The sequence below is a fragment of the Tachypleus tridentatus genome, chromosome 13, assembly GCF_004210375.1.
Source record: "Tachypleus tridentatus isolate NWPU-2018 chromosome 13, ASM421037v1, whole genome shotgun sequence".
Taxonomy (NCBI): Eukaryota; Metazoa; Arthropoda; class Merostomata; order Xiphosura; family Limulidae; genus Tachypleus; species Tachypleus tridentatus.
In genome coordinates this window covers 49,307,833-49,333,942 of record NC_134837.1, presented here as the reverse complement: position 1 = coordinate 49,333,942, position 26,110 = coordinate 49,307,833, and the positions used below count along the sequence as shown (strand labels likewise).

General features: G+C 32.3%; 2 protein-coding genes across 7 annotated transcripts in view; one reads left to right on the top strand and one right to left on the bottom strand.

Annotated features, from left to right (window-relative positions):
• LOC143240256 (uncharacterized) overlaps window positions 1-6,744 on the bottom strand; it is a 127,408-nt gene extending 120,664 nt beyond the window's left edge. The window contains exons 1-2 of the mRNA XM_076482408.1: window positions 6,605-6,744; window positions 3,441-4,714 (exon numbers count right to left, since the gene is read on the bottom strand). The gene's annotated coding sequence lies outside the window, so the exon portion shown is untranslated. The remainder of the gene's footprint in view (window positions 1-3,440; window positions 4,715-6,604) is intronic.
• Window positions 6,673-26,110, top strand: part of LOC143240257 (E3 ubiquitin-protein ligase CBL-like) — a 76,938-nt gene continuing 57,500 nt past the window's right edge. For 3 of the 6 annotated variants that reach the window (XR_013021685.1, XM_076482414.1, XM_076482412.1), the window contains exons 1-3: window positions 6,677-7,224; window positions 20,501-20,662; window positions 23,546-23,677. Coding sequence is in view for 5 of the 6 variants with exons in the window: in XM_076482414.1 (XP_076338529.1) it covers window positions 6,677-7,224; window positions 20,501-20,662; window positions 23,546-23,677 (842 nt within the window). In the remaining variant the exon portion in view is untranslated. Of the gene's footprint in view, window positions 7,225-20,500; window positions 20,663-23,545; window positions 23,678-26,110 lie in introns of all 6 variants that reach the window. The other 3 variants (XM_076482415.1, XM_076482413.1, XM_076482416.1) reach the window with 2 other exon arrangements.

Below are 26,110 nucleotides of genomic sequence, written 5' to 3'. Positions count from 1 at the left end.
TTCGACCTTCTTCGGTCATCGTCAGGTTTACAAAGTCCTAATAAACGTATTTATGAAACTTACAGTTATCATGTTTCGTCAATTATGGCTTTACATTCTATTTGTTATTTTCTTTACAGTAACAGTATACTTGATTCACTAAATTGTAGGCAAGTAGTTTTTGTTGTCGTTTGAAGTTAAGCACAAAATAGTCTAGTGGTCTGCCATTACCGGTATCGAAACCCGGACTCTAGTGTTTATTTTCTATATTTTTTTTTTGCTCGAAGATGGTGTAGAAGCAAGAAGAAACAAAATTAATAGTACTGTATGTCCTTTTCAGCATGGAAGTTCCAAAGTAAATGTCCTGAGAGTTTCTTCTAATCTTGTTACACCTATTTTCCATGCTTATTTTACTGTTAGAGGCTGAAATAGAAACCTGCGAATATAAGTCAATGAATCATCATTCCTGTTTTAGTGTTTTTAAACCATCAACATCAAATTAACTCCTGCGCTGCAATTCCCTGAACTTTCCCTTCTTTGTAAATACAGTGGAGTAGTAATTCATGATGACGAAAAACTCACTTGAAGTAAAAATGTATCCTAAAGACGGTTGGTAAGGGTATTAAACCTGTAATCAAAATACAGTAGAGAACAACGTTTCGATCTTCTTAGGTCGTCTTCAGGTTAACAAAGAGAGTTGGATCGTAGTTCAAATGTATACCAACTTTCGATGAAATCCATTCAGTCGTTATCGAGAAATCTTTCTGACAAGCACATGCGAATAGAGATGAAAACATAACCTCTGCCAACTTCGATTGTGTAGATACTTAGGACACAATTTTAAAGATTGGGCAAATATGAAAGGCAAAATCGCTTGAACTCATTCTAAATCTAATGGTATTCTAAATTATATGCTATAGCCACTCACTCAGTCTTGTTATTATTTATGCTGCAATGTCCTGTCTTCAAGTTGTACCCTTTTCAGAATGAATCAAAATTTTTCCTTTTGGTTCTATGTAAGAAATTTGTGATTAAACCACTCTTAAATACTTACTAGAGCCCGGCATGGGCAAGCGTGTTAAGGCATTCGACTCGTAATCCGAGGGTCGCACCAAATATGCTTGCCTTTTCAGCCGTGGAGGCGTTATAATGTGACGGTCAATCGTTGGTAAAAGAGAAGACCAAGAGTTGGCAGTGGTGGTGATGACTAGCTGCCTTCCCTCTTGTCCAGTGGTTTTGATATCTTCATGTGTTCCAAGCTCTTTTCCATCAAGATAATTCTGCAAACTTCGGAATAGATGATAATCAAAAAAGAGCAAGGTCTGGAGAATATGGAAGTTTTTTCCTGTCTAGCTCTTCAGTCTTTACAGATGTTATCCTTGCTGTATGGGGCTGTGCATTATGCTGGTGTAACAAAACACTTTTGCAATTGACCAAATCAGGCCTTTTCTTTCACTGCAACATTCAAATGCTCTGACTGTTGACAATAAAAGTCTGATGGAATCATTACACTGAGTAGCAGCAACTCAAAGTGGATTATTTCAACAACATCCTGCCAAACGCTTAACGAGACTTTCCTAGAGTGGAGATTCATTTTGGACTGTGCTTTAGCCACTGTATCTGCATGAGCCATTGCCTGCGGCTCTTAACATTTCTATAAAATATCCATTTATCATCTCCAGTCAATAACCTGTCACGAGAGTAAAGAGAAGTGCAAATGTGACCCATTTTCCAAGTTTTGACACCTTTCTAAGCTGTTGCAGATGACGGTGAACTGTTGAATGGGTTGAATTAAGCTTCTGTGCTAGTTCTTCAACTGTTACAGCACAATCTTCATCTAGTGCAGCCAGCAGCAAGTCATTATTAAACTCAACAGGACAACCTGAATGCTGCGCATCACTTAAGCTGTAGTCACCTGATCTGAACTTCTGAAACCACTTTCGACATTTCCTTTCATTGAAAGGCTCCGCACCATGAACACCTCAAATGTTTCATGTAGTTTCTGCTAAACTCTTTTTAAACTCATAAAGCATTATACAGGGTGTACGGAAAGTCACTGTGCACTTATGTATTAACAGACATGTTTCAATATAGAATACAGGAGGTAAATATGAATGACAATTACAAACAATGTTGAAAGTGACCCCTGTTGGCATCAATACAGGCTTGAATCCTTCTTATTTTGTGTCTAAACACTGCAATCAGTTGCTGGCTTGAAATAGACTGAATGAATGCTGATTACAAAACTGCACAGTGACTTTCCAAACACCCTGTATGTCTAAAGTGCTTTTCAGACACATTCATCTTCATAAAGGTTTAGGCCTGGCATGGCCAAATGTGTTAAGGCTTTTGACTTGTAATATGAGGGTCGCGGGTTCAAATCCCAATCGCTCCAAACATGCTCGCCCTTTCAGCCGTGGGGGCGGTATAATGTGACGGTCAATCCCACTATTCGTTGGTAAAAGAGTAGCCCAAAAGTTGGCAGTGGGTGGTGATGACTAGCTACCTTCCCTAAAGTCTTACACTGCTAAATTAAGGACTGCTAGCGCAGATAGCCCTTGAGTATCTTTGCGCGAAATTCAAAAACAAAACAAACATAAGGGTTTATTTGATTAATGATCTGAAAAAGTGGAGTTGAGTTAGTTTCTTTTATTTGTATAATAAACATTTTTATACACGTCCTACTAAATATTTTAGTCATTAAAGCCTTCTACAAAGACAGAAATGATGATGCACTTTCTGTATTATATTTTCGGATATTACTTATGAGATGGCCTGATATAAAATCAGAAAAAGAGAAAGAGCAATACCGTATCGAAACTGAGGTAAACGTCTCGAAGCTTGTAATAAAGCGAGAAAGAAATTAGGGTAAAAGAAATGAAAATTTAGACTAAACACAGTCAATCAAGGCAAAATGACAACTTTGAATCAAAACGATACCTCAGAGTAACATCATTTAATGAAAATGATAAATGTTTCCGACATTTTTTAAAGTTTCTCAAACTATGGAATAGCCCACTGAAAAATAGTCATTTTTATTAGTGTTTTAACTAGAACAGCTCAAGAAGCTTACACTTCTCTCTATTTGGAAGATTATATGCATTATGATAAAGTTAAAGCAGCTATTCTCAAAGCATACGAGTTAGTCAATAGGCTTAATGCCAAAAGTTTCAAGGTTATTGCTAGCAAGATAGCCAAACCTATATGAAATTTGCCCACAATAAAGACGTCTATTTTGATCGATTGTGTAATTCTGTGTACATTGGCAACATTTTTGACAAACTAACACAATTATTTTAATTGAAGAATTTAAAACTTGTGCAAGTAACGACCTCAAAGCTTAGAAGAATAGAATGTTGAAACACTACTGGAAACAGCTGCTATTTTCAATGATTACACTTTAACATATAAAACCACTTCTTTTAAAACGATATTCTTGAAATCTAAGCAAAAACTTGTACCTGTTCAATTCACTAAAGTTGATGATTCTTCTACAAAATCCAGCTCTACTAGTTCAAAACCTTCTGACAACCATGATAAAACTTTTCAAAACTATCAAAGCCTGTCTGCTATTTCTGGAAAAACCTGGTCATGTTATGTCCAATTGTTGGTGTCTGATGAAGAAAAAATAAAAGGAGGCAACACCCAGTGCGTTTGTGTCCACATATGGACGTAGTTTCATCAGATCACCTGATGTTGTTGATTTGGCCACTGATATAAAGCCTAATGTAGTTGGGGAGGAATTTAGATCTTTTGTATGTTGGTTCTGTCTTTTTGACAAATTACACTGCTCATACCATACCCATATGTATTCTAAGTGACACAACAATGACTCAGTCATTGTTATTAAAAGGTATATTGCCTTTAGATTCAAATTATGCCACTGGTGAGTCTGTTATTACTCAGGATATTTCGGTTGGCTTTGTTAATGTCCCTCTTCGTAACATTTATTTAACATCAGTCTTAGTTTCAGGACTAGTTGTGGTTGGAGAAAGACATACTCTATCACTTAAGGATATATTATTATTGTTGGGAAATGATTTTGCAAGGGGAAAAGTTGTTGCTGAATCCAAAATGGTTAGTGAGCTGATCACTAATTCATCTAAAGATAATGTTTTTGTTGAGAAAGATCCAGAAGTGTTTCTCTCGTGCTGTAACTCAAGCTCAAGCTAAGAAATTAAACCAAAAACAAATGATAAGCACAAAATTCTGGCTCTCAGTAATAAAGATGGTTGCTATTAAAGTTTAAATACTAATACGGTTTAAAAACACTAAAGAATAAAATAAAACACCATGGATAACTAATGGATAATAGGGACTCAAATTTCCAGAAATGGAAAACATTTTGAGACAACGTAATAAAAAAATAATGACTAAACTGGAAAGAGAGTTAATCATTTCAATCTAATAGCCTGGATTAGTTGTTAGCATGTCGTACTGGGAGTTAAGAAGTTCCATTGGTTCACTTCTCATTGTTGCAAAATTATGATTTGCACTTTGAGACCCCTAGTGTTTTTTTTTTGTTTTAAAGAGGTATCCACTTACTATCTAACATACATAAAAGTTTCTGAAGCAGCTCCTGAGAGAATAGTTGCCTTTGTTTTAGCTTTTGTTGTGTAATATTTTTACAATTGTGAAATTTATTTGATATTGTTTTTCAATTTCCTTGCATCAAAGCTATAACTGAAGCAGGGCAATCCTTCTGGGTACAAAATAGTGAGGACTGGAAAAGTGTCTGAAAAAAACAACAAAAACACAAATTAAATATAAATACTAAAATCATAACTAAACCACGAACCAATATTAAAAGTTTTCCTAAAATTCTAATGTGATTAAAATATGACAATTGAAGGATGAAACACAAACGAACATTGACTGAAAAACAGATTTCAGAATGTAATATATACTGCATGTACATAAAATTCCAAAGATCCATAAGAAAGAAAAACTGACACAATTAATAATACAAGAAATTAAAATACAACTAAAATTAAATGTCGGAGCACTATTATATTTGGATTAAGTTACACAAAAACACAGAGATGCTGCTAGTAGAACCTTAAAAGTGATTATTTGATTGGATATGTATGTAAAGAAAATATATTTATACTTTGATCATGTCTAACCATTAGAGAATAAACATTGTATGGTATCCAAATATCTGTTTCAAAAAACTTAAAAAACAAAACAAGATCATAATTAAAATCTCTCTGTTCCACTTATGGGTGTTGACTAGCTATCTCCCCTCTTATTTACCAGTTCAAAACTACGGATGGTTAGTGCAGATAGACTTTGTGAAGCTTTCGAGAATATCTGAAACATTTCACCCCAAAGAACTCAAAAAGACAAGGTTCACCTATAAAGTGTAGTATTCCTGTGGTACTCTCACATCAAACCTATTTCACACATACTGAATAAGTAACTAGACAATTTTGTCTTTAGAACAGACCATCATACAATGTACGCTATATGTATATATATAATTTAGAGATTACATATTAACCAGAATATCAGCAATAACTGGAATATTACTCAAGTTCACATTCTGTCAAAAACAATTTAGTGTGAAATATTAAACCAATTTGTTTCACTTTCCCAAATTTCTTTAATAGTGTATATTGCATTTCTCATGAGCTTGCCTTATTATTTGTAGCCTATCCAATTACACTTGGAACTTATTCAAATTAATCATCTTCGTTAAGACTTTGTATTCATATATTTAAACTTCATTGTACTGGAAACAAGAAGCCTTAAAGTTTGTAATAAGAATCACTCTGTATTAGTGTGAGGTGATTTAATGTAGCATATAATTATAACTAACAATCTCATACGATTGGGCCATTTTAAGTATTTTTCAAATTGTTGATAGTTCTAATATAATTAACTGGCAATAAAAATGATACATCACTATTTTATCTTAAGTCATACTCACTGACTCAGTCACAGGATTTAATCATTAAATTAAATCTGTGATGAACCTGAAGATGACCGAAGAAGGTTGAAACGTTGTTTGCTCTTCTACATAAAATTTTCTCAACCCCTACCAGCCATTTTTACATATACATTAAATTAAATTTCATTGTCACACTGCATTGGTACAACATTTTAATGATAACTAATATGTTCCGATTTCAAGTTAACTAATTCGAAATACTTCTGCCATTTAAATAAATTTATTCCAAAATTCAAGTTAGTTCTCTTGATCAGCATAGCATACATTCAATGATTCATATTTGGACTATAGAAGCTAGGTAAACTTAACACTAGGCCTAATATTCAAATGTATGGACAATAATAGTATTAAATGCAATACTTCAAATTTATATATTTGAGTATAGATCCAATGCTCACAATACCTTAGGTTTAACTTTTATAGTGTATTGTCAACTTAAAAAGACTGATAGTTTACGTTAGTACTAACAAAGAATACTTCTATCACTCGTCCAGTAGAGCTACGAAAAGTCAAGTGCTAGCGAAATACTAGTAATACTTGTATTTAATATTTTTTAAACGTGTTACTAAAATTATTTTGTCTGTTAAATGTTACTACTAAACGCATATAATTACATTTTAAAAACTTTCAGAGGTAACATTCAAATGCCGGAAATCATTCACAATTTTTTACCTTAGGACTGATGGGTTTCCTGTCACCTCCCACACGAGTTACTATGCAGCTTGTTGGTATCCGACTAGTAAAATGGCGGTGAGTAACAGAGCGAGGAACTTACAGACACTAAACATTTCTTCGCTATTTAGTCGAATTCATGGTGCATTTTCAGAAGCTATGGCATCACCAAAATTTGTAATAGATAGAAGAACTGTAGAAAAAACGTGGAAGTTGATGGATAAAGTTGTTAAATTGTGTCAGCATCCGAAGATGAACTTAAAAAACAGCCCCCCTTTTATTTTAGACATTGTTCCTGACACATACCAACATTTACGACTTATTTATGGAAAACATGAAGATCGAATGCATGTGTTAAATGACAATGAATATTTCAGGATTTTTATTGAAAATTTGAATCGTAAGTGTAAACAAGCAATTAAGTTATTTAAAGAAGGGAAAGAAAGAATGTTTGATGAATCTTCTCACTACAGAAGAAATTTGACAAAGTTGAGTTTGGTTTTTAGTCACATGCTGTCGGAGTTGAAAGCAATTTATCCAAACGGAAACTTTGCAGGTGATACCTTTAGAATAACAAAAAGTGATGCTGCGGAATTTTGGAAAAACTGCTTTGGAGAAAGGTAAGTTTTGGATTCGACTTTCCCTTTTTTAAGGAATAGGGTTAGTAATATTTTTATGGGTTACCTCTAGAAAAATCAATGATTCACATTATCAATTTTTACAAAAGTGTTACAAGAAAAATTAACTGATACTTAAGTATTTTTTTGAAAAATATATTGTTATTTTTCTGATTTGTTCGTGTTACTGTTTTTTAAAGAATGAACAGTGTAGTACTAATAATACTGTTAGCAAACTATACATCATGTATTTATTTTAAGTTTTTGGTATAGTAAGTTAATAATGTTAGTTCTGGACTTTTGATAGTTGATTTAAGTGTGTTGAAGGAGAAAATAAAAGATTTACTTAGAAGATATTTTATTATACATGTTAACCTTTTATGAATAGTTTTATGTGTCATACATAAAGTTGAACTGTTTAAGTACAATGATAGGCATTGAACAGGAGGTATGCATTACTGCTGATGCTTTAAATATGACTTTTTAAGTTGAAATGCTGTTAAAAACTGAAGAAAATTTGAGTAATTCCCATTTTTTCTTGTTAAGTTAGAATCATAATTTTTGTAGGTTTTTCTAATTTGATTTTTTTTAAATGCTTTGGTATTCTCTTATTACTACAGTATGTTGCTAATTAATTGATAATGAAATAATTTTTCAGAGTTAGAAAAAAGTGTTACTTGTTTTTTTAAAAATTACTCCCTCTCTTTTATGAACCAAAATAATTGCTGTCTTTCATATCAATATAGCAAAACTAATCTGAGACATATTTACAAAAAATCCAAGTTATGAACATATAAACCATCATCATTGATCAAACTGTTCTGTAAGCTTATAACTCAAAATTTTAAGCTTCTGTTTATAGTTCAAATTTTTAACAAGTGTTTGTTATTGTAGTAAGTTTTCTTAATACCTTTTTTTTCATGTAAAGGATCAAATACTTCACACATACTATTTAGAAACATTTTTAATACTATGAGTGTAGTATTTGGTCCTTTATCTTGAGGCCTCATTAAGGTCATGACAAGGTTCTTTGTACTCTTAAATTGAAAAGTTATAGATAAATTTCTTTACTTTGTACATTACAGAATCATTGCTGATTATTTGGCTAAAGGCTTCAAACTTTCATCAGCAGTCCCCCCTTCAATTTTTTTTTCTATTGCATCTTTTTTCTTCTGAAACAAGAAACGAGAACTTATGAAAATTCTATTTCCAAGTGTGTCATTTTTACATTTTCATTAATGAAATACACTTTCCATCTTTAAACCAAGTTAATAGTATCATTATTTTTTTTTCAAAATTTTTGTCATTGGGAAAAATTATGAAATAGTTGGCATTTTAATCAATAAAGCCAAAAATGCCATGAGAGATACCAACACCATTAGAATTTCTGCAACATTTCCTGATCAATTACTAAGTGGCCTCATTAATGGATCATGCTGAATTAATCAGTTAGTACAGCAAATTATATCTTGCAGCAGATACTGTTAACTAGTTGCTTTCCCTCTGGGTTCTGTTGTGGGAGTCTGCAGATTTATAATGTAAAAACCAAAGGTTCTAATCTCTTTTGGCAAAAACAGAAGAGATCCTGAAATGGCTTTGCTGTGAAAATACCCATTTTTTCTCTAGTCATAGTACAGCAACACCTCCACTAAAAAAAGGTTGGTAATAGGATGCTGTTATGCAGCTGTCTTTACTCAAGTTAACAGTTAAAAAAAAAAACATTAACAAGTTTTCAGTGCTTTCCTTCTATTTAGTAGTTCAGAAAATAGAAAAGTTGATAGCAGGTGCTGCTAGCCCATTTGCCTTTTCTTTAAACAGCTGTGACAGTGGCACATAGCTATAGTGGCTTTGCCATAATAGGGAAGTTAAGTGGTAGTTTTGTTATTACTTGGATAGTTGTAAGAATCAAAACTATTAATAACTGGAAACATTAATTCCAGTTAGTTGATTATTTTTGTACCAGTTGTAATGATCAGAAGTTTGATTAATCAGTTGTTGAAATATTTAGAAACATTAGTTGATCTAATTTCTTCTTATATGTAATCAAGTAATTGAATAAATTACCTGTACATTGTTTATTATCCTTTTTTTTAATTTAACACACACACACACACACACACACACACACACACGTAAATATAAAATTCTTCAAGTAAGAATACAGCCTCTAATTAGCAAACAGTTATTTAAATCTAGTCCACAGATATTTATATCTTTCACCATAATATTCCAACTTACTTGTGTAGTTGGCTCAAAATTTCTTTCCCACACCTACCATGACAAAGAGCTTTCAGAAACTTCTCCAAAGTAGCACGCTATTAAAAACTCTTAGGAGTGTCGGGAACATTCTTAACTCCACATGTTCAAGACAAATGAGATATTTTTGTGTTTGAATCATGAAACTGTATCTTTTCAACAACATCTTAGGACTCCTGTTCCTAGTTTTTAATTTGAGTTTTCATTTATTTATACTGTATCATATGCAAACCTTTCAGTGTACTTAATAATTAACTTCCCCTCCCATTCTTTAAAAATATAATTTCTTACCTCTCCCTATTCATTTACCAAAGAACCAAATTTATTTGATACAAGTTATCAGTAACTGATAGATATATTTTGTGGCCTGGATTTTCCTCATTTTTCTGTTAATAAACTGTTCATTTCTCTATTTTGCCTCTATAAACATAACTTTAATTTGTACATTGTGTATTGTTTTTCTTATTTTTGTATCTAATCTGTTTCTTTAACATTCAGATTTATTAATTTTCCTCATATGAACTTTAGCTTTACTTTCAGGAAACATGTTCTATGTTCAGGCTTTTTGCACCATTCTTACCTTTTTTAAATTATAGCTTATTCTAGTATTTCTAACTGTGACATAGCAGCTCATAGAATGGCTCTGAGATTTGTTTTTCAAGTACAAAGTTTTAGCTCATAGCTGCATCGTTTGACTGATCTGAGATCTAACTACAGCTATAGCTATTAAGGATTTTCTCTTGCTTAAAATAGTACATTCTTAACATTTATCACACTTCATAAACTAAATAATCTAATCTTTTACTATTCTTAACTGTTATCGCATACAAATTTCATAGACAAATTCCTTACTAATAAAACAAGGGAGACAAATGTAAAGTTCCTAGAAATAGTAACGAAAAGCCATATATATTGCAATGTAGGCAACAAATGTTCATTCTTAACATCAAGAAATTCAACACACAATTCTTTCTGCAAAGCTAAAAAAAAGTAATCCAAATGCACTCTATATCAGTATTCAAAAAGCTAAACCTATGGTAATTTCATTAAATGCTGTAGATATTGTTAAATAATATATATAACTGATTTAAACTTTTACTTTTTCTGTTCACTTATTCTTTAGGTACTAGTTAGTTAATTTTACATACTTTAACACATTGACATTGGTAGTTACTGGTAATCTTAATGCATGGCATATGTATTGACCATTTAATGTTGTTGATCTTATCTAAGAAAGAATATTGGTTTACTAGAATTGATTCCATCCTCAGATTATTTTCTGGATAGTAGGATTGTATTATGAAGATAGTTTAACACATGTTAAGTAAAGAAGAATAGGAAATAAAGGTAATTTTACTGAATTTTACAAGGGTTTTTTTGGGGATCAGTAGAAAATGTCTGACTTTGTGTTGCATTGTAAATATAAGAATTAGAAGCCTAAATTCTAAGATTTAGAAAAGACAGGTTGTGTTTCAGTAAAAACAGTTCTGTTATAATAACAGGATGACTAAGGAATGAGTATCATTAGTAGTGGTGGAAACCAACATCTTACTGGTATTTGAGGGAAATTCATGAAAAATAAACAGTGGGTTTGATATACTTTTGACATTTTTTTGTTTTAATAGGGGGTGGGTATTTTCAAACAAGATCCAAAACTCAAGTGCTTTGAATAGTTGACTACTCTTCTTCAGGAGAATAAAAGTTATGTTTAATGAGTGTAATGAAATGTATATGGTGAACCAAATTATTGTTTTTTCTCATATATTATGGAACTTTTTGCAACAACATTTTACTCTTTATTTCCTAAGATATTGAAAGTTACCCAAATTCCTTGTTTTCAAATCAGCTGAACAAATATCACAGTTTGCAAGGAACTCATATATTCACATTGTTTGTTGATTATAATAGTGGTACTTATTATGTGAAATAGCCTTCAAGATTTCTTAAAAGTGTAGATTACTGTTAAAAGGCTGGGTAGAAATGGTGTTACTAAAATGGTAATAAAGTTGATTCATTCTGGAATGGACAAACTGAGAAAGGAATTAAAAGATGGCTTGTTTAATTTTGAAAACAAAATGAGAATTATTTGTGTGTGTGTGTGTATATATATAAGGTTATATAATGGAAATAATTGGGAAGTTAAAGTATCAGAGTAGTACATAAGCACCACTAGATGCTTTGCTGTAGAATAGTTTATTAAAATTGTCCTGCAGTACTGTATAGATCTGTAGTTGGGTTTACAAAAACAGTTTTCTGTGTTGGGACTCAATCATATTTATGTTATTATTCTCATGATTCAGGATTCACTTGGTCATTAAGATCCTGAAAAGTTACAGAAGAATAATCTCTATTAATCATTTATTAAAGCAGTTTATTTTGTAATTGTCTATAGTACAGAAAACGTCTGTTTCTTAAAGTAAAATTCTGAATGGATAAATTACATCTATGCAAAGAAAAGGCTTTTCTTACATTTGGCTAAGAGATTTGCATGCCAATAGTTTTGAGGAAATTCTCACCTAATTTGTATCATGAACTGCACTGGTGCATTATGATGTTGTCATGTGACACAAACTCCAGATGCACTTGCACTTGTAATAACTTCATTCTTCTCATAAGTAGTGTACTGAATGCTTGTTTAAAATATCTGTTCAAAAGCTTTAATGTTTTTTATTGTGAATTCTCAGATAACAATGACTTATACTTAGTTCTGTATGAGTGATATTATACACAGAAAGACCTTATTTCTACTATGGCTTTTGTAGGCTCATTAATTAACAGGGATGTTGCAGTAATTTTTCATTGTGTTTTGGATTACCATGTGCTTACTGAGTCTCTTACTCCTGTCCTATTGGCCAAATTTCTCCCTTTCCTTTATTAGAAATGATCTGTTGGATTAGGAATATAACCTGAGCTTTAGGTAATGCCTTCTTTACTCTTCAAGATATGATTTTCACCTTCCAGTCTTTTTATGGATTTTATTGGCAGGTATGTTCCTTTCCTTACTGTGTGTGTGTGTCTTTTAATATTTTTGTTTTTTTTATTACAAGATCCATCATTCTTTGGGTTTATCTTATCTTCTGCCTTTACTTGTTATTAGAATTTATACTGCTTCTTTTCTCTAATAGCTGCACTCTCACACACAAGAATCATATTCTTCTCATATTTGTGACTCTTTTTTTTTTTTTACTGATTTTTAGAATTTCTTTTTTTTCTCAATTTATTGTCCCTGGTTTATATTTGGCTGGTTTGGAAATCAGATGCCCTTACCTTCTCTTTTGTTGTTCTTGAATTCCTCATTTTTGTGTTTTAGTGTGTTCTTTTTCACCCCAACTCCCTTCCTGTATACTCTCTTTTACCTTTATTTCAGATTTGATGTATGGCCAGATTCTTTACAGTAGATGTCTGTAACATTTTGTGATGAACTTTAAAATTGAACAAACAACACACAATCTACTTAAAATAATATATTAAAATAAGTCAAACATGTATGCAAATGTATATTACACTGTTGATTATCATAGTTATATGTCTTTCTTTTTGTCAAAGTCCACAGAGACTGGCTCAGTTACTTTAGAACACAATTTGACAAAATGAATTATTCTTTCTGCTCTGTTAATACAATACAGTCTGTGATAATTTTACTTTAAAATTATCACTACAACTGTAAGATAGCACAGTTGTGTCTAGAGCTTTAAATAAGTCTCTTTTTTTATCAGAGTTAACAAGGCTAGTTTAATTTATTTAAAACACGACTGACAAGACAAATTACTCTTCTCTACTCTTATTACAATACATTTTGTGATAATTTCACTTTAAAAATTGCTACTATACTCATTTATGACTAAACCCACAATCATGCAATTTAGATCTAACATTCAAACTACATTTTGACAGGTATTTATACTTTGACAAGGTCTAGAATGTTCCATACACTACTAGATATAATGATGAAATAGTATTCAATTAAAAGAATGGGAAAGACTCTGGAGGTTCTAGTAACATGATGCATATATATAACAACCACCAATTCATAACTAGTGAACTACACAATGTATGATTCATAAAAATTTATCTAAACAAATCTCTAATAAATTATCACTTCCAAAAATAACTAAATGTAACACTTGCATTAAACGTAAACTGAAATGTCATGTATATTTAACATTTTACCTTTTGTGTGAGGCAGTTCATTGTGCTTCATATGGGTTTTTTGTAGAAGTATATTCCCTCTTCTTTTGTCAGCTTAGCCCATTACACATCTACTCTATCTCTTCTTACTTTGCTCACTTGATATTGGGACTTGTTGGGTCAAGTTATATTCCTCAGTATTGTAATGTTTCTTGTGTTTGTGGTTTTTGTTAGACTTTCTTTTTCCCTTTGATGTCTTCACTGGTGTTGATTTTTTCTGGAGACCTAGACTGACATTGTATGACTTAAATACCAATTATCTTCCCAGGATTTTTTTTATTTGACCTTGCCCTCTACCCCTGTTCCCTATCTTTATCAGTCTACCCCAAGCTTTCCCATTCCAGGCTCTTGGTCTTGTTTCTCTTGTCCTCCCTCAACTCCTAGCTCACCTCTCATCATGTCAGTGACTATCATGTCACTTATGACTCTGCTGGTTCCTGTCTTTTCTACTGTTAAACTGTTTCTTTGAATACTTGTTCTTGATGACAAGAAACCAACTTGAAATAAAAACTTATTTCAGAATGGCTGGTATGGGTATTAACACTTTTATTGATAAGGGGAGAACAACATTTTAACCTTAACCTCAACCTGAAGATGATCTAGGAAGGTTGAAACATTGTTCTCTCCTTACCAATGAAAGTGTTAGTATTCATACTAGCCATTCTGAGATATATTTTTCCCAATAGTTATTTTTCAATTTTCCATCTTGGTTTCTCTCTCCTTGCTTTTCTTCAAATTTTCTTTTCTTCTCACTCCAACTCTTACCTATGTTCTTTTTTCTTATATGCAGTTGAACATGGTATTACATTTACAACACTCTTGATCCATTTTTCATATATTTTGTATGTTCATTCATCCTTCACTTGGTATATTTTAATCTCAGGGATGGTATTGCTTTTTTTGAATGATTGACTTCTGTTAGCCCATTTTTGAATTATTTTCTTTTTGTACATAGGAGAGTTTTTAGTTGGGGATGAGGTTTGTCATGAGATCTAAGTATTTTCTCATGTCCGCTAAATTTTGGGTACTTCTGGTCATTTTCCTCACCCCTTGTGTTTATCAAGTACAGGCTCCTTTCACTTTTTGAGGCCCTTTCTTCTTTGGTATATGAAGACCGTGTGGATCCACATATTCCTTTCTTGGGTTTCATGGCCCTCCTTTGTGACCCTCTTCTGTCTTTGAGGAATTGTTATGGTGACTGGACTGTGCCTATACTATTTCTGATATTTCTTTACTAACTCTCAAACTGGCCAGTCAGCATTCTACAAACAGAGTGTTCTCTATATCCATAGATTTTTAGTTGGGTTTTATCTTAGTTGGGCATATCTCTCATAGATGCTTTTGCCACCCTTTTCAACTCCACCTTCCTCTCTTCTGGTCCACTCTTTGTCATCCTTCAACTCTTGTTGTTGATGCTCTCAGCAAGGCCTGGTCTCACCTCGTTTTATATTCTTTTTCTTCTCCTAGTTTCTTTCCTTGAATCCTTGCCTCAACATGAGACTCTCTTTGTTGGGTTTTATTATTACCACTTCTTTGGCCAGCTCAACCATATTTCACATAGAATTCAGACTCTCCTCTCTCTTATTTCACTCTTTCCCATTCCTTTTTCATTGAAGAATCTCTTCCCTCCATCTTCACACATGGGATTTGCCTGAGCTATTACCTATTGGGTTAGACTTTCAATTTGTATGAAATCCTTTTTTATCATATTCCTGTTCCCCTTTCACTGTGTTTGTCTGTTAATGAAAGAGGTGTGTCTTTAGACAGTGTTCTATCCACCACTTCTTTACTCTTGGCTGCTTGCAGTGAACCATCTTTTGCTTTTTTCACCTGACTATTAGTTGGTCTGAATGTTGGTTAAATTTGTCTATGGCATCTTTTCCCTTTGTTGATACAATAAGATGTTTCTTGCTCAGTTTTCTTTACTCTGTTTTTCTTTTTAATCCTCCTTTAATCTATACACCCATATTCCATTTCTCACTGAGACCTTAGTGGGGTTTTGTATGTTCTCGTGTGTATCTCATTGTAGCCTAGAACTTCTCTTTTTCTCTTTAGACTTCTTTGTTTCTCTTCACCTGTGATTACTTTCTTTTGGTCATCTATGTTATGGATGCTTCTTACACCCTCTTCTACCACAGATCTTTCCTTTTTCAGGTTTTGACCACTCAGAAGATAAACATACTTTATTTTCTGTTTACCTTTCTTCATTCTCTCACTTCTTTGTTCATGCAGCTTTGAATTGGTACCTGTGTCTTGTTTGGTTCATTCAGTATTTATTGTCACAGACATATCCCTTTCTGGGTTCTCACCATTGTCTGCCCCAGTCTTCCAACTTTATCCTTCTTTCATTACTGATTGGTATGTTTGTCTCTGGATGTGAATGTTCCCAGGTTATTTTACTTTTCTTGACATTTGGTTTGTCATTTTTCTCATTCTCTTGCTTGTCATCTTTGCTGGCCCAAGGACAGGATTCTCCAGGTGGGCACATGGACAATTTTGTACAGATTTATCTCTCCTTATTCACACCAGTTAGTTGTTTTGTCTCCTGAGGGTTTTTGGCTTCCAAAACTCTTTGAGAAAGATATGTACAATTTATTTTTCAAAACTCCTTTTCTATTCATGAAACCCTGTCAGGTGGCTGATGTTTTCTCCCATGTTATACTTATATTCTGCATGGAAAGTACTCATACCCTCTGTTCCAGGTCTACCAGTGCTTACAATTGAGGTAGGGTGTTTTGCCAGATCACTTGAGGTATCCTTGTGATAAAAATATTTACTTTTTCATTGTCTGATCTATACTGTACATATACTATGGACAATCATGGAAAAGAGTCAGTACTATCTGTCAACTTCTTTGACTTGCACTTGCTTGCTGACTTTTAAGTTTAGGGATTCACAGTTACCTACTGCACCATCTTCAATAAAAAAACTTTTCTGGGTGGTGGATGTGAGAACTTCTCCAGATTTCCAAAATGTGAATTTTTTCTCCTTTCATTGAGTGAAACATAGAAGACCTTTGCTACTTATCAATTCCTAGCTTCTGGGTTGATGGATCATGGAGTATCCTCACTGGTTGAACTTTAACACAGTGAAAGTAGGGGCAGTTGTGATACTGTGTGTGTAATACAGGTAATCCTTATAAACCATGACACATATCTCTTGTGCCTTACTTGTGCAATCAAGACCTGTTCAGTCCAGATGAGAACAGATGGATGGAAAAAATAATACAAAACTAATGTGCTCTTCTGCATGTAGCCACAATGTGTTCATTAGAATTGAGGTGAGAATACAGAAACCGTAATACATAACTCAAATGCTCTTTTTCTTGCAGCCAGAGTCTGTTCAGTTGTTTAGAAGCTAGCATACAACATACAGAAATATGATATGAAACTAATATGCTCTTTTTCTGCAGCCAGTCTGTTCAGTAGAGTTGTAGTGAGCATATAAGGTATGGTCTGAACAGATCCCAAACATTGTAAGTATATTGGTTTATTAACTACTTAAGTACAAGTGCTCAAATGGCCATGTTCTCATCCCAAACACACATTCTGAAAGAAAAGTATACCCTACTCAATAAGAGATGCAGTCTTCCACAGGAGTGTCCCTATGGAGCTCTTGCCATCAGTTGTCACACTTCATGAGCTTTCTTTCAGGTACTTTGTGAAGGGAGCTTATCTGTATACAATGTTGAATTGAACACTTCACCAAGTCATTGTGGGATTCTAGCTTTTTTGTGCTAAGTGGTGAGTTATCACTGCAGAAGTAAAATTTTCTTAATCCTATTCATTTCCTGTGCATATTTTTTTATATCCATCAGATAATCAAGTTATCTCAAGTGCAAATGCATAGGTGGATTTCCTTTGCACAGAGGCTGTGTACCTTCTTATTTGTGGAAGGCTTATGTTGCATGAGGATGTCACCATGCACTTGCACAGTTCATGTTAAAACTTGAAATTAGGTGAGAGTTACCTCAAGACTGTTGGCATGCAAATTTATAAGGTAGATGTGCAAGGAAGATAGCTTTTCTGTGCATATGGTTAGCTATTGGACATGCATTTTCAGATTAGGAAAATATCAACCTTAAACATGGGGAGTTCCTATGAAAATCTTACACAATCAATAAGAATATTGTACATAGTGTCATAACAGGTATATGACTACAGAAGTAATGAAAAAATAGAAATTGAAGAGATAATGGATCAGCTCTTCACACTAAGCATATATATATATGTATGTATAAAGCATGATTATATTTTAAGGTTTGTGAAGTGTATGAAAACTGTGTGTGTATGTATATATATATAACAAATTTTATTTTTTACAATATGGTTCTGTGTAGTTTTTACATCATTTTTTATAAAGCATTATTATATTTATTTTCTCCAAGTTTTAAAAATACTTTGCTTGTTTTTTTATATTCCTCCTATAATTAAAATTCCATCTTTTTGCCTTAAAATTACCAAATTGTTTATGCATCATTCACCAATTATAGAGTGTACTTATTGTATCATATTGAATTAATTTGTTTTTACCCATGGCAACAATAATTAGTGGAATTATTTACAATATTGAAGGTATTTTTATTATAATTTTGTGTGATTTGTATACAGCTGGGAAAATGAATTGATATAATTAATTATATATGAGGAAAGGTTACATTAATTAGTGTCTCACAAACTAATTGATTAATATCAAAATTAATTAACTAATTGAAGTTAGTGTTTCTAGTTATTACTGTTTTCAATTATTCCAATGATCAGTTTGTTAAATAATTGAAATTAGAGTTTCTAATTATTTGCTACATTTGATTACTCCAACTATCTTAGTTATTCAAATACTGCCATCATGTTTCTTGTTTGATAAACTTGGAGAATTTTCTGCTGCTGACTGAAGAGGAGGGAATCGGCTTGTAGCACATACTGCCAACTATCTGTCTATTAAAATGTTGGCTTGTAGCACATACTGCCAACTATCTGTCTATTAAAATGTTGGCTTGTAGCACATACTGCCAACTATCTGTCTATTAAAATGTTGGCTTGTAGCACATACTGCCAACTATCTGTCTATTAAAATGTACATTTAATGTTTTTTCTTCTTCATTGTCCTTTATTTCTAATTTAAAATTGCATACCTGTATTATTTGTTTTGTATGAGGTAATGCAGATTTAGTTGAGGTGTCCAGAGATTTTGGAGCCCCCACAATTTAATTTTTTCTGAAACTAATAAGTTTTTTTAACATTGTATAAGCAGGCAGCAATCTAGGGAACTAAAATACTTAAATCCCCTTTTTTTCAGAAATTAATAACTATTTAATGTTGAAGAAGCAAGTGTGGATCTCAGAGAAAATTGATGTTTTAAGAATTAATAGCTACTAGCAGAGACCTGCAAAATGTTTGCAATCAAATTACTCTCTTTATTAAAATAGTACTTCTTTAAATCTAGGATTTCTAGAATGATATAAAATAATTGTAATTGTAGATGTTAAAATTTATAAGTCTACTTGTCTTAGATCTTGCATTAGTTAAGCCTTTATTAAGTACACCTACACTTAATAAAGAGATAAAGTAACTTGTGTATGTGTTTTTTTTTTGCTTTAATTTAGTTGGGGCTAACCTTTACCACACTTAGTATTATATGTAAATAAACTTACAACGTGACTCTACAACTCATTGTTTGACCTTTTTGAAAACTTTAGCAAGAAATGCCCAAAATGTTTTTGGCCTGACCTAAAAAAACACCTGGAATGTATGATTTTTTGTGATAAATATTAATTTTATACATGTTTATGAGTAAACAACACACAACATGTAGCTTAAGGTTATTTTGTATGTTGTTGATTTTGGAAGATAAGAAGTGAGAAGTGTTAAATGTTATGGAGAAGGTTGAACTTTGTACTGTAATCAAATATTTTATTATAAAGAAAATGTTACATCTTTTGCCATTTTTATAAAATAGTGATAAATACTATGCAAATGTGAATATAAAGATGCTTATTTCAAGGTTACGTGTCATACATATGGATGTTGAATTAAGGATATTACTCAAATCCTCAGTAAAATCTTGTTTAAAATGTAATTTTTGCAGTACTAATAAATGTGTGTGTAGGTGTGTATATGCAGTTTCAAACAACTCCTTATTCAGACACGTTATTTTCAAATTAAATTTCTTTCAATTTTTAATTATTGAGCTGTGGCAATGTTAAAAAAATCAGTGAGTACATTAAAAAGTTAATATGAGTGAATCATACTTGATATTTGTTTTCCATTTTGATGTAACCTTCCTGTACATTGCAGCTTATATTTGTTAGAGGTTTTTTTTATTGTGCTTTGCACCTGATTGATTTAACTGTAGGCAACTTGTTATTTCTAGAAATAATTAGATGTAGTCACTTTGGCAAATCATTTAATATGATTAACTTTTCATTTGGACTAACTGAATTATTAAAATTCATGCTCAGTAGTTGTTAATATCACTATAGAATTATTTTCAACTGTAAATCTAGCTGCTTTTGTTGTGATAAATCCTAATAATAATTAGCTTATTGACTTTATTATTTAAAAACAAGTTGAATGACCGAAGCCATCTTCTGCTGTACTGTTAATATTTCTAAGCTCCTATAAACAAGAAAATTATGCTTGGTCTGAAACACATTAGAAAATATTTTTTAAGGAAATGTTTATTGTAGTTATTTTCCTTCTTGTACATTGTGTACAAAAAATAATATTAAATATTAATAGTGCACAAAAGGGTTATGTACATTTTTCCATCTGTTTTCTTTTATAGTTTTCTTAAAATTAACTTGCTGGTGATACTTTTGTACATTTTGTATTAATAGCAATAAATTTTGCAGAACAATTGTTCCATGGAAGATTTTTAGACAATCTCTTCATCATGTTCATTCAATCAGCTCTGGATTGGAAGCTATGGCTCTGAAATCTACTATAGACTTAACTTGTAATGACTTCATATCCAATTTTGAATTTGATGTTTTTACTAGGTATGTCTAAATTTATTCACCCGCACTTCAAATGTAATTTGCTTTAAAAATGGATTTTTAAAATTTTTTTTTTGTAATGGATTTATTTAAAGAAATTCTGCAATAAAATTGCATATGATCACAGAATGAAGTTTACATGGGCTACATAGTTTTGTCTGACTGATTTTAAGAACTCAGCACAAAACCTGTGATATATTATTCTTACAACCATAAGCAGTGGAATGTAAAATATCAAGTAGTTTTCAATAAATAAGTTTAGCATTTAGAAAGCAACATAAGTCCTAATAACAAAACACAAACAGTTACTTGTGAAACATTTACTGTAGAACATTTATTGAAAAGTCTGATGTGATATCTTATCTCTTTACACAAAACAGTTTTTTGACAAACAGTCTTTTATTTGATAAAATTTTCAATGCATATCGCTAGCCTTCCTGCTTCTGTATATTCACATGGAAATGTTCATAGAGCAGCTCTGAACCAATAGGAGCATAATGCAACTCCTGTCATAACTAAATCCCTCTTCACATCTGCTTTGCATTTATCATTTATTGATTGGCAGTAATACTGTATAAACATGCTGGTTTTTACTTACAGATTTGTTGATGCTTTTCATTATACTTGTGATGTATCTTTTCTTTATTATTTCATTAAATTTCACATTGTGGTATTGTGAAAGATTGCTTTGTTTCCACTTTCTTATTTTTTCAGGAACCTTTTTGGTTGTGTATTGTGGATCCCTCTCTGTGTCAAGTGGTGCTTAACGAGTTGTACTACTTTTTTTTAGCATCTGTAGTGTGTATCTTGCAATGATTCTCAATATCCATTACTTTGTAGCTCTTTCCTATCAAGGACCTGATGTACAATTCCAGATGTGTCCAGGTGTTGGTCATGTGTCTGTGTTGAAACAATTATATCAGGGGTTTGGTTTATGGACACCAGAGAGATGGGATGTATTATAAAACTGCTAGTTGTTCTCTAGTGATTTTTTGTTTCATAAGTATGTTCTGTCTCAGACCATATGCTCATGAATTAACATAAGTAAAGCAGACAAATATTTTTGCCTATTTCTGTTGCCCTGAGACTCTTCCTACCATAGACGTGATGTACAATTCCAGAGGCATCCAGATTTTGATTGATTCATTGACATGGTAGCTCTGCTTTTCAAAATAGAGGATTGTGGTCACCTGTTGCACCGTCTCCTGTGATGCAGTCATCCAATTTCTTAAACTAGTTGTGCCCCCTTCTTCTAGTGGAGTGTAAGAGCCCTTACCACTTTCCACTATTTACTACAGATTCAAGATACCATACCAGATACCACCTGATGTTAGATGAGGTCAAACTACCACAATGATCTGTTGTGCCGTAGCCACTTGTTACCCAGAAGTTCCATTCATCAGTCATACACATTATAGGATTCATTCATGTATTTCTACCTTTTATGTTCTCAATTCTGTCAATAAAGAGGAATTAATGTACCTGGAATAGATATGGTGTGGTTTCCAGCTAAGATGTGATGTCTCCTCTTTTGGTTCCAAGTTTCTTGGTCTTTGGGTGCTTCTTAAAAAGGGATTTTTTTTTCCTTTTTATCAGCTTTCCACTACTTCAGTGTTGATTTCTAACTGTTTTGTCAGAGGAGGTAAGATATTGCCTCAAAAGTTAGGAAGCATTTTCCTAAATGTAAACTGTATTTCTGTTAGATACTCATCTCTTCACACATTTCCCACTCAGTCTTCCCACTTCCAATGATATATGGCTGAGGCCTTCTGGCCAATCTCGAAATGGTTAATGAATGTGAATATGAAGAGAGCACTGGTTATGATAGGAGTGGCATCATGCTACTGTTGGTGAGGCATGATCATTTCATTTGCATGTGGACATGCAGGAGCAGGAGATGAAAGGCTAGTGGGGTATGTTGAAAATGTTGCCAGTAGAGGACAGTGCTAGTCAAGAAAAGATATCTTGTGAGAAAGGTATCAATTGAAACTACATTTTCATATGAAATTGCTAACTTAAAAATTACTTGACAGGCTTTGTAAACCTAAAAAAAAAAAAAAAGGAATAAAATGAACAAGAAAATAAATGATTAATTTTAGAACATAACTTAGGCATATAATGAACTGTTAATTGTCATATGAAAATGAAGTACTATTAATTGATTCTTATAAATGTTTTTCTTGTAGCAAGCTTCTGTTTTTTTAAAGATAAATTTTGACATTATTTACAACTGGTATGAATATTTCTAATGATGCCTGGATTAACAGCAAAAAGTGCTAGTGCCATTTAATGGTCATTGGCTAAACACTTTAATCCAGTCTTTTTTATCAGCCAGCACTGACCAGTCTGTAATTATTTGTTTATATTGGAAAAAATTGTGTTTAATGTTATAAAATAAATATGAAACAGATGATTTTAAGAAATATATTTTTTAACAATCTAAATACTTACTGTTGCATATTTGCCATTTTTTCATGCCATACTGAAGTTAAGTCTCAAAAGATCTAGCATTGTGAAAAAATTAAATTATGAAACATGATAATTTATTATGTTTTTTATCAGCAATTTTGAATTTTAAGTTTTAACTTAGTTCACCTTGCATAGCAATAAAACATTTCCAAACACATCACAAATACATCTATGGGTGATAAAATGTATAAGTGAATGACATAACAAACACTTCTGTGTGTGTTAATATGTAGTAAGGAGACACGTTTCAAACAACTGTTTAGGTATTAATGTGCAGTAGTGAAACGCATCAAAAACACCTTGGTATGCATTGATGTATAGTAATGACACACACTCCAAAACTTATCTGAATATTAGTGTATAACATCAGTGGATACTTTGTGTTATGTGATTTTTTCAGTTGATATCTTATTTCAGGTTGTTTCAGCCATGGTCATCTCTTCTACAAAACTGGCAAATTCTTGCAGTGACGCATCATGGTTATGTAGCATTCCTTACATATGATGAAGTAAAGGCAAGACTTCAAAAATATATCAATAAACCAGGAAGGTATGAAAAGTTATCATATTGTTTAGCATGTTTGTGAGAAAAAACTAAGAATGAGTATATGGTGAATGATTAATATTAAAAGTAAAACTTTATTCCAATATGAAAACTCATCTTTGCACAGGGTTTAGCTATCTTCCTCACACATCCACCATAAAGGTTTTCATCTAGCTAGTCTTTGGACATATATCACACAATTTCATGTGATTATATGTAAGTTGTGGTACCCCATGATGGCATAATCATGCAAGAAAAGCTGTCCATAACATAAGGTGGATAACACACTTCTATGAGGAACAGCTTCATCTATGCACATATTTGATAATTTGATACTTCTCCTCAGCATTGTATTAATCAAATGTCAAATGTGTTTAATTTTTGTCTTTCTTGAAATTATTGAGGTTTGCATTGTTAAAAAACTATGAATTTTGTATTTTTGTTTTATAAGCATGATTTTATGAGAATTTTCAAATGATGGTGATCTACACTTAATCCTTTGTGAGTGATATTGTAATCTTATTTCTACTATTATCTGACTGCCTCTTATTATGGTAAACACTGACTAAAATCTAAATAAACGTTTTTGTAAAAATCAACTACATTATTGTAATAATTAACATATAAATAATGTTTATCCTTTCTCCAGTACTTCAGAAAAACACCATATTTTTATTATATTCAATCATCTTGTGTAAGTGATCCTTGGTTAGGATCTTTACTGACATATATTTTTATTTTATGTTCAGATCTTCTTCTTGATAAAACTTTACAGATTAAACCATTGAAAAAAGTCTAGTTCTTGACAATATATTTCTAGATGATCAAATGTTTGAATCTGCAATTCATTATGTTAGCAAAAGCAACGAAGTTTGTGGTGAATGGGAAATGCAAGAGAGTACTTTTTGTCAAATACTTGTTAATTTGTGGACTGAATTTTTAAAATGTTACTTAAGGAAAAAATTCATAAAAATTAAGGTACTGTAGCAACATTTATTGGGTTGAAATATGTTTTAAGTTGTTTTTGAACCTAATCACTGATACTTGTTATGTAAAATATTATCCCTGATTTAACCTACATTTCTATGAATGTTTTAAGATCTTGATGTAAATATGAAAAGAAATATAATAATAATAAAAAGAAATTAACTTAACATTCTGGCTTGCATGGGTTTTGATTCTGAGACTTCCACATGATGGCTAAGTGCTATAACCACTGTGACACCTAGTCTTTGTTATAGAATTTTACCAAATAATTCTTAATGCAAAGTGTCATATTTTTTTATTTTCCTGATATTGTAATGTCTTGCTCTAAACATGATAAGCTAATAATTAAAAAAAGTTGTAAGAAATCCACACTCAACTAAGATATCTTGTAATATCTTGCTCTAAACATAATAAGCTAATAATTAAAAAAAAATTGTAAGAAATCTACACTCAGCTAAGATTTGAACATGAGATAAACTACTAAGCAATTTGACCATTATTGAAATGAGTTGAGGGTTACAAACAAAGTGAATATTATGACCAGAGATTGGCTTTTATTATACGTGATAACTTGTGGAAGCTAGTTAATTATCAGGGTCACAGCAGCCATTGTTCAACATGTTGTGTATTAGCACATGCTCAGGGGACTTCCTACTCCCATCTTCTTGGCCAAATTTTTTTTTCTCATCTGTCAAGAATAATCTATTGAACAAAAACCTTCATCTGATTGGTCTTGTGTAATATCTTACCATTCATGAAACAACCTTGTTAACTTTTCAACCTCTCTCTGAATTCATTGTCAGGTCTATTCCTTCCTTATCTTTTGTTCACATACCTTAGTTTTTCTTGTATTCTTACTTCTTGATCTGTAATTCTAAGAATTTATCTTTTCTACTTGTTTGTGATTAGGATTTATGTTGGTTCCTTTCTTTAACAGTTTTATTCTCATGGTTAAATACCTCTTTCTCTTCACCTTTTTTCTTTTTCTTACATTTCTTCTTTCCCAGTTTTAGGGTAAGCTCCTTTAGGTGAGCATGTGGATACACTTCAAACATTTGTTTCTTCTTGTGCACTTTTTTTTAATCTCTTGACAGTTTTGGCTTCTGTAGGCCACTATTCTTCGCTGTTCCCACCCTCTTTAAGACCCTCAATGTGGATTCCTGTACATGGTGAAGGGACCTCCCAGAGAAGGTTATGTACTTTCTGTTTACCTCCTCTGGGATCTTAACATCCACCTGCATGTTTGCTGTGCATGGTGAACCGTGGAGGGGAGGAGAGGATCCTGGTGGTTGAGGTGTCCAACTACAAAACACCACTTTGGCCTTGAATTCCTGTAGACAGGCGGTCTTGGGGTTCCCCCCTCAAGATCAATCAGCTAGTCCATTTGGGCCAGGGTCAACTGAGTGCCAGCATAGGACATCCTCAATGGGTGTAGTGGACATTGTCTGATAC